General features: G+C 47.8%; 2 protein-coding genes across 2 annotated transcripts; both read left to right on the top strand.

Moving 5' to 3' along the window:
• The first annotated feature begins 600 nt into the window (after positions 1 to 600).
• Positions 601 to 8,442, top strand: LOC117641728 (ankyrin repeat domain-containing protein 50). Its single transcript, XM_034379304.1, has 16 exons — positions 601 to 1,185; positions 1,272 to 1,649; positions 1,745 to 1,921; positions 2,005 to 2,250; positions 2,367 to 2,618; positions 2,697 to 3,113; positions 3,191 to 3,285; positions 3,371 to 3,597; positions 3,686 to 3,932; positions 4,019 to 4,202; positions 4,347 to 4,563; positions 4,658 to 4,852; positions 4,947 to 5,194; positions 5,298 to 5,481; positions 5,575 to 5,707; positions 5,793 to 8,442. The coding sequence occupies exons 1-16, from the start codon at positions 619 to 621 to the stop codon at positions 5,995 to 5,997; spliced, it is 3,972 nt and encodes a 1,323-aa protein (XP_034235195.1). The 5' UTR covers positions 601 to 618; the 3' UTR covers positions 5,998 to 8,442.
• A 414-nt stretch (positions 8,443 to 8,856) lies between these two features.
• Positions 8,857 to 11,362, top strand: LOC117641578 (casein kinase II subunit beta-like). Its single transcript, XM_034379042.1, has 5 exons — positions 8,857 to 9,157; positions 9,663 to 9,841; positions 9,924 to 10,112; positions 10,188 to 10,377; positions 10,462 to 11,362. Exons 2-5 carry the CDS (start codon positions 9,667 to 9,669, stop codon positions 10,568 to 10,570), a joined length of 663 nt encoding a protein of 220 aa, XP_034234933.1. The 5' UTR covers positions 8,857 to 9,157; positions 9,663 to 9,666; the 3' UTR covers positions 10,571 to 11,362.
• The last annotated feature ends 1 nt before the right edge of the window (position 11,363 follows it).

The raw sequence follows: 11,363 nt of genomic DNA, 5'->3' as shown, positions 1-11,363 counted from the left end.
ACCGCCAGCGGCACCGCCAGCGGGACGCGTCCGGACAGCCGAGCGCCCGGAGCGGCCGGTGAACGGCGCGGTGCCGACGGCGTCCCGCGGCCAGGGATGGTGCCAGGGCTCGCCGCTGGAGCGGAAGCGCTTCTTCTGCCGCGAGTGGGTGTTCGCCAAGCTGGCGCACTGCCTGGAGGCGCGGCCCGCCAGCAAGACGTGCGGCGCGCTCGTGGTGGGCGGCCCCGGCACGGGCAAGACGGCGCTGTGCTGCGAGGCGGTGTGGCCCGCGCAGGGCCCCACGGGGCGCCAGCAGCGCGCGCTCCGGCGGCGCCTCCTCGCCTACCACTTCTGCCAGGCGCACGACGCGTCCACCCTGTCCGTGGCCGACTTCATCCGGCGGCTCGTCGTGCAGCTGCAGGCCGTGCACGAGACCCACCAGCAGCAGGCCGCGTCGCCGCCCGCCGCGCTGCCGCCGCAGTCACTGTCCGCCGCCGCGGCCGCTGCCTACGCGGAGAAGGTGCGCACCGACCCCGAGATCCAGGTGAGTGCCGCGTCTCATTCCCAGTGTGCTGGAGGCTGAAAGTCGTTCGACGGTCACCATTCCCGTTTTGCCCCCAGGCCGCTCTCCAGCCGGACATGCTGGAGCGGGACCCTGACGAGGCGCTCAAGCGCGCCGTGCTGTTCCCGCTGCTGGCGCTGGAGCCGCCGCGGCAGTGCCTGTTCCTGCTGGTGGACTCGCTGGACGAGACCGGACCGCTGGAGGTGCCCGCGCCCGCCCACCGCACCAGCCGCACCATCGGAGAGCTGCTGGCCAACCACCACCACCTGTTCCCGCAGTGGCTGCTGCTCGTGGTGACGGCACGGCGGCAGAGCAAGGCCGTGGCCAAGATGTTCACCGGCTTCCGGAAGATCTCCCTGGATGACCTGCGAAAGACGCAGGTGGTGCGCGACGTGCAGCAGTACATCCTGGCGCGCCTGGACCGCGAGGACTCGCTCAAGCAACACATCTCGCGCGACACGGCCGAGATGCTGAACCAGCTGCACATCAAGAGCAACGGCTGCTTCCTGTACCTGGAGAAGGTCCTGGACGGCGTGGCCGACAACTTCATCGTGCTCCGCGAGGTGCGCGAGATCCCCGGCACCCTCAACGGCCTCTACCTGTGGCTGTGCCAGCGCCTCTTCAACCGGAAGCAGTTCGCCAAGGTTCGGACCGCATTCTCATTCTCGCCTCCCTTGTGTGGTCGTCTGTAACTAACTCACGATTGAATGTTGCCGCTTTGCTGCTGCAGGTGAAGCCCCTCCTGAACGTGCTGCTGACGACGAGGCGGCCGCTGACGCGCGACGAACTGCTGTCGTGCATCAGCACCTCGCTGCCCAACGTGTCGAGGGAGTACTTCAACTGGCGGCTGCACCTGCTGCGCCGCGTGCTCGTCACCACCGGGCCCGTGCTCTCCAACTCCCCGTCGGCGGCCTCGGCCACGGCCACCTCGCCCGCGTCCGCGCCCGCGCGGCCGCAGCCCCAGCTGCTGCTGTTCCACCACAGCTTCGCCGAGTGGCTGCTGGACGTGAAGCACTGCACGCAGAAGTACCTGTGCTCCGCGGCGCAGGGCCACGCCATGCTGGCCATGTGGTACACGATGCGCGCCAAGTACCTGTCCAAGGAGGAGGTGAGTGTGCGAGCGCCGCGTCCCTGGCGAGGCGAGCCAGCCGTTCGTGGCGGGAAACAGACCAGTCTGAAAAGCGAAACTTGGTGGCGTTGCAGGTGCAGACATTCGCCTTCCACCTTTCCAAGCTGCCGCCGCTGCCCAAGCCGGACAAGAGCGAGACGGCGGCCACCGGCGCGGCCACGCTCGACCAGCACCAGTTCCAGGTGCTGTGGCTCATCGACAGCGGTGCGCCGGTCGAGGACTGCCTGCTCCCGGACGAGAAGGACAAGGGGGTGAGTGTGGGCTCTGGTTGACTCGCCGTGCCTTCGGCTCGTTTCGGTTCCCTTCACCGTCCTTGGCCTTCCCCTTCTCGCAGGAGGCCGTCGTGGAGACGGCTGCGCCGCCGATCGAGCCGCTGCCCACTCTGCCTCGCGAACCTCAAGTCTTGAAGCTGCTGCTGGCCGCCGGCGCCATCCCGCCGCCCAAGGACGAGGACGAGGATGGCCACGACGAGGACTCCGCGAGGGGCGTCGGCGGCGCGGACGACGTCGAGAAGAGGTCTGTGGGCGTTGGCGCCGACGGCGAGCCTCCGTCCGTCGACGATGAGGGCACTTCTAGTCAAGTGAGTGTTCCAGGGCCTTGCCGCCTTGCCTGTGCGGTGGCTGGCGGTGGCTGGCGGTGGCCGCACCCCTCTGCTCGCTGGCGCCAGCACGCTGAATGGCCTTGTTTGTTCCTTAGATTTCGGAGCCCAGCCCCGCGTCCGGCGCGCTGGCCGAGCTGCTGGGCATGTTGGGCATGGACCGGGACATCAACAGGGCCGACCCTAGCAGTGGCAGGACGCTGCTGCACGCCCTGGCCGCCGAGGGGGACTCCCGCCTCCTGGAGCTCGCCCTGCAGAGCTGCCCCGAGGCCGAGCTGGAGCGCACCGACAGGCACGGGCAGACGCCCCTCAACCTGGCCGCCAGGCACGGCCACGCCGACGTCGTGGAGGTCAGTCCGTCACGCCATTGTCCGCGAGGGTGGAGGCGGAGGCGGAGGCAAAGCCGCTCACCGACTGTTCGTCGACAGGTGCTGCTCGCCGGGGGTGCTCGCGTGGACCACGCGGACCGCGACGGGTGGACAGCGCTGCGCGCGGCGGCCTGGGGCGGCCACCGCCAGGTCGTGGACTTGCTGCTGGAGGCGGGCGCCGCCGTGGACTACGCCGACATGGACCAGCGCACGGCGCTGCGGGCCGCGGCGTGGGGCGGCCACGAGGACATCGTGCTGGCCCTGCTCCGGTCCGCGCCGTCCAGCGAGCACGTGAACCGCACGGACGACGAGGGCCGCACGGCGCTCATCGCGGCCGCCTACATGGGCCACGCTGAGATCGTGGAGCACCTCTTGGAGTACGGCGCCGAGATCGACCACGCCGACAACGACGGCAGGACGGCCCTCAGCGTGGCGGCGCTGTGCGTCCCGGCCAACGAGGGCTACGCCAAAGTCAGCGTAAGTACTGTACCCTAGCACACGAGCTGTGGCGGTCTAGAAGGGCACAGTGAGTGACAAGCACCGCGTTGTTCCAGGTTGTGAACATCCTGTTGGATAAAGGAGCGAGTGTGGATCATCAGGACAAAGACGGCATGACCCCTCTTCTAGTGGCTGCCTTTGAAGGCCACAGGTAACTTTACATAAACAAGTCTCAAGCTCGGCCGTTTTTACTTCTGAGCTGGCCCATGACTGTTTCCTGTTCGATGCCCATTCAGAGATGTCTGCGAGCTGTTGCTGGAGAGCGAGGCAGATGTGGACCACGCAGACCGCTGTGGCAGGACTCCACTGTGGGCTGCAGCGTCCATGGGACACTCCACTGTGGTGGCCCTGCTCTTGTTCTGGGGTTGTTACGTCGACAGTATTGACAACGAGGGCCGCACCGTGCTCAGCGTGGCTGCTGCCCAAGGCAACACTGAAGTCGTCCGACAGCTTCTTGATCGAGGTTTGCTACATTTTCATTTTCAGGCATCTAGTTTGGTGATAGGGGAGCTTTCAAATTTAAGTGGCGCTATTTTTTATGTGTACTCCAGGTCTTGATGAGCAGCATAGAGACAACTCTGGCTGGACTCCACTGCACTATGCAGCATTTGAAGGCCATCGTGAAGTCTGCGAGGCTTTGCTAGAGGGTGGTGCCCGAGTGGACGAGCCCGACAACGATGGCAAGGGAGCGCTGATGCTTGCTGCTCAAGAGGGCCATGTGGCTTTGGTGCAAGACCTACTGGTCAGGCATGGAGCGCCCCCGGACCAGAAGGCCCATGATGGCAAAGCTGCCCTGCGGTAACATTTGTGATTTACATTGCACTCGCATTTTAATAAAGTGAAATTTACTGTCTAAGTTTTCAATCATATTCCTTTGATTACAGAATGGCAGCTTTAGAGGGCCATTATGAGGTGGTAAGGTGTCTGATTCAGAGTGGTGCTGACGTGGATGCTAAGGATGCTGACGGTCGTAGCTGTTTGTATATCCTAGCATTAGAAAATCGGCTTCCTATGGCTCGCTTCCTGCTGGATCAGGGAGGGGCGGATGTGGAAAGTAGAGACTCTGAGGTAAATTTATTGTATAAAAGATAGCTGATATTGTACTGTATTTCTAACTCCTGTTTATTGTTGTGTCTATTTGTCTTTTTTTTTTTTTTAAATTTAAAACAAAATGCAAAGTTAACTAAGATTGTTATTGTTGGTCCTTTTCAGGGCCGCACACCATTGCATGTGAGTGCTTGGCAAGGGCATGTTGAAATGGTTGCTCTACTTCTGACGGTTGGGGGAGCCGATGTAAACTCAGTTGATTTGGAAAATCGCACTGCGCTTCACTCTGCTTCCTGGCAGGGCAATGCGTCCATAGTGAGGTTGCTCCTTGAGCATGGAGCCGCTCCGGACCATACTTGTAACCAAGGTGCAACTGCTCTAGGTAAGTTGGAAGTCTGGGAGTGATCCCCTTTACTGTGCCAGGCATTGGGAGGAATAGTAACACGGTATTGATTCTATCATTTGTATCATTGAAGGTATCGCCGCTCAAGAAGGCCATGAGGCTTGTGTCCGAGCTTTACTTCAACATGGAGCTGATCCAAATCATTCAGATCGTTGTGGTCGTAATGCTCTGAGAGTAGCCATGAAAAGTGGGCATGATAATGTTGTTCGACTTCTAGAAGAATTTGCAGCAAGTTCCAGACCACACCATCTAAGATTAACTACGAATGGTAAATCAGAAAGCTCTTTGTGCATTTTCTTGCTAGGCTATTATTTTTTTACCATTAATCTTATACTGTATTAATTTATTTTATTTGTGTTTAGGTGGCAGTAGTGGTGCTGCCTCCATTACTTCAGGAGCTTCTGCTGAAACAAAACCTTCTTCAGCTCTTCTCATTCCTTCCGCTCCATTGGCTCACCACAATTCCATATCTCCCATTGACTCACCAGATTCAACATCCAAGAGAAGGTCCTTTGTCTCTTTGGGGAACCACTCCAGCCACTCCAAGTCCAGTAGTAACTTGACTGGTAGTACTAAGAGTTCTCACCAAGAGTCCAACAATTCTCATCAGGTATGTATGACATTACTTTGAATATTATCCCTCCTGGACATGTGCCAAGAGAAGTGCCAGGTAGTTCTGAGGATTCTATTTTGCGTACTATTCCTCTCGTCAGCTGGCTGCATTGTCATTCACCCAACAACTACAGCAGTGTACACGAGGAGGAAAATCTCGACCACTTTCACGGTTACTTAGTCCCCTGCAATCAGAACCTCAAAGTCCAATTTATGCCACCCCTCCACACTCACCACTCAGCGACGTTGGTATGCCAGCCAGCCCCATGGCTGTGACCCCAACAGGTCAGTTGAAGCATGAAGCAAAAGTAAATAAGTAGGATCTTGGTGTTCTCTTCACTCAAAATTTTTATTTTCCCTTCTTTAAATTACTTTTAGGTGGTGTCGGAAGTATACTTGCAGATCCTCATTTTACCCGTGATACTCATATGCGAATAATCCTTGGCAACAGTAGTGCTGGTGTTGGAAGGAATGTAAAATCAGGGTCCGATTTCAATCATTCTAGTGGAGGGTGAGTTATCGTTTCACAACTACTTGAATGATGCCTTTACCACACAAAGTAACATTGGTTTGTGCATTGTTTGTTTTCTTCACAGTGGAAGCAAGCCAAAACGAAATGGGATTGTCACAAATCCTGCTCTCAGACTTGTACCGGGCCTTAAAAACGGATTGGACTTCGCATCTGGCCGCAAAATGAACAGTAGTGCTCGTGTTACGAATTCAAGTGTTGCAAGTCCTGCTGCCATCATGAACTCACGACCAAATAATGGGTTCCAGTGGAGGAAAGAAACCCCATTATAGCAGTAATCTTTTTAAGCGATTTGTTTTGAAGCAAGTAATCTGCCTATGGTACTGAGGAACAAAGTGTTATTTTTACATGTTGTTATAGTTCATAGTGGCAAAGCAGTCTGTTTTGTTCATCAGAAATCATCTAAGTGAGTCACTTTGCATCACAGAGAAATTGATGTGAAATTTTACTAGTCGTTTTAAGTGATCACCCCTTTATGTAAGGAGAATATTGGCTTGCCTACCAAAGAAATCAAATTTGTCGGTTCCTGGTGTGTCTTGCAATCATGGTTACATGTCTAAGACTTTGAATTTTAGAGGGGTTGTGGAAAGGAAGTCGTTTTAGTTGTTATCTTTTGTTTCTCCTTGCACAAATCATTCTAGAAATATTTAGATTGCATGGTATTTATTGTTCATTGTATGATGATCTATTGTCTCAAATTTTATGGTATTATTGTTAAACTAATATTTGTGACTCTGCATGTGTGTGTAGAATGACTGAATTATGCAGACATTTTTAATAGTTTGTTTAATTTGGCATGTGATGTGCCAAAGATAGCAATTCTTTTAAACAAATCATCTCTGGTGTAGCTCTCTAAATTGCACTTTTAAGACATGATTTAAAGTGGCACTGATTTGTGTATCTTACCTAGCTCTGTGGTAATAGGAAGTAGTGATCTATTTTAAAGGCCTATGTATAAATTGTAAAGGATGTCTTGTGTGAGATTGGGGGTGATGATTTGTTTCATTGTTGCATTATGGAGGAAATTATGAGTTGGATTCAAGTTATAGGTTCTTTTGTACTCTCTGTAACACGTTGACCTGAACAATCATCATATAAGTGTCTGAAGACCAAGTTTTGCAGAAACTTGTCCCCAATACGATAGCAACTTCTGTGATTATGTAATTCTTCTAACTATTGCTTGCTTAATTGCATTTATAGAAATTACCTTTACCTTTTACTTGGAATTCATTAGCTTGTAGGTAATCAACTACCCATTTCAGACTTGCAAAAATGCCATCTCGCGACTACAAAGTTCAGTAGTTTGCCTGAACTGGGCTGAATAGCATATTCTGCCCTTATCTTATCTAGAAGTTTTACATGCAATGCTTATTGTCTTGCATTTCGTTTTTGGTTTTTTTTTGGGGGGATGGCTGTTGAGTACAATGTACTATGAGTATTAACTATTTTACTTTAAAGTTGTTGAATCGCTGGTCTGTTATTTATGTGTCTATTGTTATTTGGAGACACTATTGTTTATCAAATTTTATTTGTAGAGTCGTCAATTTGTACTATACTACTGTAGAACTCTAAGGCATTGCCCATATAAGACTGGACCTTTACCAATGTTGCCATATATTTGCTGTTATTTTTCTATTCTTCTCATTTTTTTTTTTGTGGAAGTAAGCATTTTATTTTTCGGTTGACGTTTTAAAAATATGTGTTGCACTCTGAAGCAATGTATGCAACAAGCCTTGTTGCACCTGTGAAATAATGTTTCTTTTCCTCAGTTTTATTTTTCAATCAATGAAATAATGTACTTTTTACATTTTAAGATCTTTCTTTACTTATTTATTTTTAACTATCTATTGACTTGTTCAAAAGTAATGATTTTATGAAACGGAGAAATATAGTAATTATTTTATAATAATTGTAATTACAAAAAGACAACTCTACTTCAAATTCTGAGAGAAATTTGTCTTGTGTCTTCTTTTTGGTTCATTGCATGAAATGACTTGTGGGTTGTGCCAAGGAAATTTTAACTGTACAGTAGTCTCCACAAGATTTGTCAAATTTTTATCCCAAGAGTGGCTTTGATTATAAAGTAGCCTTGGTTAAATCAATAGAAATCAACTAACTGAAAAGTTTTATCCTAGTTACCAGAAACAAACCTTGTATTCCCTCCTGTAGTAAAAAGAATTTATATTATATCTATCATGTTAGCTAGTGCATGCTATCAGGAGTCTTTTTCTTCTGGTGTATAGAGTGTGGTAGTGATGTGGTTAGAGAGAAATTTAAATTGTCAATCATTAATTTTTGTCAGTTTCCTACAGCTAGTTAAATGTCACACCTTTCCGTAACTAGTCTGCAGAGTTGCAGTCACAAAATTCCATTGCATCTCATGTGAGCTTGAGTGCTTGTTTCAATCAAGCAATTTTTAATGTACCTAACTATCCACACTGAAGGAAAAGTGCCAATGAAAAGATTTTGGCAGTATTTTTAAGTGGATGAGATACTTTTAGTGCTGCACATTCTAAATCTCAATTTTCCTATCATCATCTAAACCGCACTTGTTTTATTTTACCTAAAGAAGTTATTATGATGGCAGCACTGATTGTCAAATAATACATTTAAGAGGCAATAGATTTGTACAAGATGTGAGGTATGAGCTTAGAGTGATCTCAAATGGTGAGGATGTGTAAAGGCTACAATTTGAAGTGCATATTTTGTGTCTGAAATTAGTGCATTATTTAAACATTCCTATTCTCCCATCACAAGTAGTGCTAAAGGGATGCTTGCATGCATAGTTCATGCGTCTTCTGAGGGGGTGAAGAGGGAGGGGGCATGGGGAAGGACTGCAATCATGAAGTAGTACTACTTCATGCTGCAATTTGAGAAATAGCTTAAGAAACGTAAATCCAAACGCGCAAAGTAAACAGAAGTAAGAAACGTGTGGAATCCAAACACAACGCAAACAGAAAAAATTACGAAAGAAACTTAAGAACGCAAGATAATCGTGTAATCGTGAGACGTGAGACGTAACGTAGCAAAGAGCAGAAATCGCCAAAATGGAGGGGGAAGCGCGACACATGATTGGCCATTTGAAGCGGCCAGGCCAACCAACACCTGATCCATGTACATACAGCGATGTACGCCGCCATTGACACCAGCTGATCCACAAATACTCGTCATCAGCGACGCAAGGGACGTAGGGACCAACGTAAAAACGCATAACCACAAAAGCAAGAGGTAGAGATCACACATACCTTGGAGACCGACTGCTCCGCCTACAGATGCAACGCTGCTCCCTGATTGGTCGAGAATTTTTGGGTGCCGCGAAGTGAGGTGGGTGTAGCAAACTAGCCTGCAGCGATTTCTAATTTCTAACCAAACTGCTCTTTACAAGACCAATATTAAGTTAAGCGTGGCTCTCCTAGGGAACGTACTGAAAAGGTAATTTATTTTGACAACTCCAAGCGCTTTCTAGGAGTTTTCTGAACCTTAGCCGATGGATTTACCAGAAATTCACCCAATTTTCCATAACATTTTGGGGTCCTCTTCCCTTGACCAAAATAAACAATTTGCAAGCTCGCCTTAGTAAATTGAAAATGAATTAAACGACTATCTTTCTGTTAAACAAATTGCACATACCACGCACCGCTTTGACCGTGCTGAATTTAACATTTTCTGCCGGCGCCTCTCTATTTTTTACCCTCGTCAGGTTAGGTTTTCTTAATTTATTATTATCATGAAGCCTGTCAGCAGCTGATGTCACATACTTAGTTACTTAATTTTGCCCCCTCTCATTTGAAATTTTGGGTTTTTCTCAAAGTTTTGTTAGGACAATTATTTTTGGAGAAGTTATCTTTTGTTGTCTGGGTGTTGATGTCTTATGAACTCAACATAACTTACCATCCGCAGTTCTATGACATATGAGGCACTATTATTATTTTTTCAGGAGAATGAGCAGCTCCGAGGAAGTGTCATGGATTTCTTGGTTTGTGGCACTGAGAGGCAATGAATTCTTTTGCGAGGTGGGTAACGACTATATCCATGATAAATTCAATCTAACAGGTCTAAGTGAACAAGTCCCACATTACCGGCAAGCCCTGGATATGATTCTTGACCTAGAACCAGGTAAGACTGATTTAATGGGACTGACTGCATGATTCATATGTTGTTACCTTCTATTCACAATATTTGTCTCAACCTTTTTAAGATGACGAACTATTAGATCAGCATCAATCAGATCTCATAGAACAAGCAGCCGAGATGCTTTATGGCTTAATTCATGCCAGATACATTCTGACTAATCGAGGTATAGCACAGATGATTGAAAAGTACCAGGCAGGTGATTTTGGGCATTGTCCACGGGTATACTGTGAACTTCAGCCGAGCCTTCCAATTGGTGAGTGTTTTTATGATCATACGTTGCTAATTACTTTAAAGCAACTAACTCATACTGAGCTTCTTCAAATTGTAGGCTTGTCTGATCTTCCTGGTGAAGCAATGGTGAAAGCTTACTGTCCAAAATGTATGGATGTGTACAACCCCAAAGCAATACGTCATCACCACATTGATGGAGCTTACTTTGGCACTGGATTTCCTCATATGCTCTTTATGGTTCATCCAGAGTATAGACCTAAGCGTCCAGCTAATAACTTTGTTCCAAGGTAGAAAAATCTTTTGCTGTTGTTTTGTTGACTTGCTCTCTCTAATTTTCTGTTAATATTTCGAAAAAAAAAATTTATTTACAGACTGTACGGCTTCAAGATTCATCAGTCTGCCTATGACATTCAATACGCAGCTGCATCAAACTTCAAAGCCCCAACACGGGCAATTAATTATAATAATGGAAAACGTTAATACTATTTATGAATTTGTAAATCCTTAAATTCTCTACCCTGTCAAATGACAACTTTTAATCTTTTGAGAAATGATTTTAACTATTGGACTGATTGACATGTTTGGTTGTCTCAGGTTTTTGCCAGTGATGATTCTACTTTGTAATGTTACCTGAATTTTGGTGTTGTTAATGTGTAGAGATCAATTTAGTTGGATTCGTTGATGCATTGTAATGAGCAAAAGAGGATTTTTGGCAAAATTTAATGGAATCAGTGATTCTACAAATGCTGTTGTCACTGTAACATTAACCTCTCAATTCTCTTATCTACTTCTCATTTAAATGTAGGGAACAAAAAATCTATTATTGTTGATAACCTTATAAATGAATTATGTTATCTCATTCAGCAAATGCTGTGATTTTTCTCACACAAATGTTTAAAAAATATTTTGATGTGTTTAATGATGTATGAGAGGAAATATATTACTGCGGACTTTTCTTTTTCTCGAATGTGAGGATGATCTGAGACCAGGTTCTACTGACTACTTAAATCAACCATTTTGAGATGTGTAGTCTTGGTCTGCAATTTATCAAAGTCTATTTTTTTGGATAGTTTTGGGGGCATGTGATATCAGATTTTTTCCCCCTGTTAAATTGGCTATCTGAAATGACATCAGTAGCCTATCTAGGACAAGATTATGTGTTTAGATTAGACTATCTAATTAGATTGCATTATGGTTTACCAATTGCTATGTTTAGATTGTAACTAAAACCTTTGACTTGGACCTAAATTAAATGCAGTTTATTTGTTGTTTT

Source organism: Thrips palmi, unplaced genomic scaffold (assembly GCF_012932325.1).
Source record: "Thrips palmi isolate BJ-2018 unplaced genomic scaffold, TpBJ-2018v1 HiC_scaffold_15, whole genome shotgun sequence".
Lineage (NCBI taxonomy): Eukaryota > Metazoa > Arthropoda > Insecta > Thysanoptera > Thripidae > Thrips > Thrips palmi.
The sequence above is the reverse complement of the archived record's forward strand: the minus strand, read 5'-3'. Positions and strand labels throughout refer to the sequence as shown.

Bases quoted from the DNA above. Each gene is read 5' to 3' on its own strand.
- LOC117641578 (XM_034379042.1), top strand. From the start codon at position 9,667: ATGAGCAGCTCCGAGGAAGTGTCATGGATTTCTTGGTTTGTGGCACTG. The intron at 9,842-9,923 runs GTAAGACTGATT...AACCTTTTTAAG, and splicing joins GATTCTTGACCTAGAACCAG to ATGACGAACTATTAGATCAG. The intron at 10,378-10,461 runs GTAGAAAAATCT...ATTTATTTACAG, and splicing joins GCTAATAACTTTGTTCCAAG to ACTGTACGGCTTCAAGATTC.
- LOC117641728 (XM_034379304.1), top strand. From the start codon at position 619: ATGCTGGAGCGGGACCCTGACGAGGCGCTCAAGCGCGCCGTGCTGTTC. The intron at 3,114-3,190 runs GTAAGTACTGTA...GCGTTGTTCCAG, and splicing joins AGGGCTACGCCAAAGTCAGC to GTTGTGAACATCCTGTTGGA. The intron at 5,195-5,297 runs GTATGTATGACA...TCCTCTCGTCAG, and splicing joins AGTCCAACAATTCTCATCAG to CTGGCTGCATTGTCATTCAC.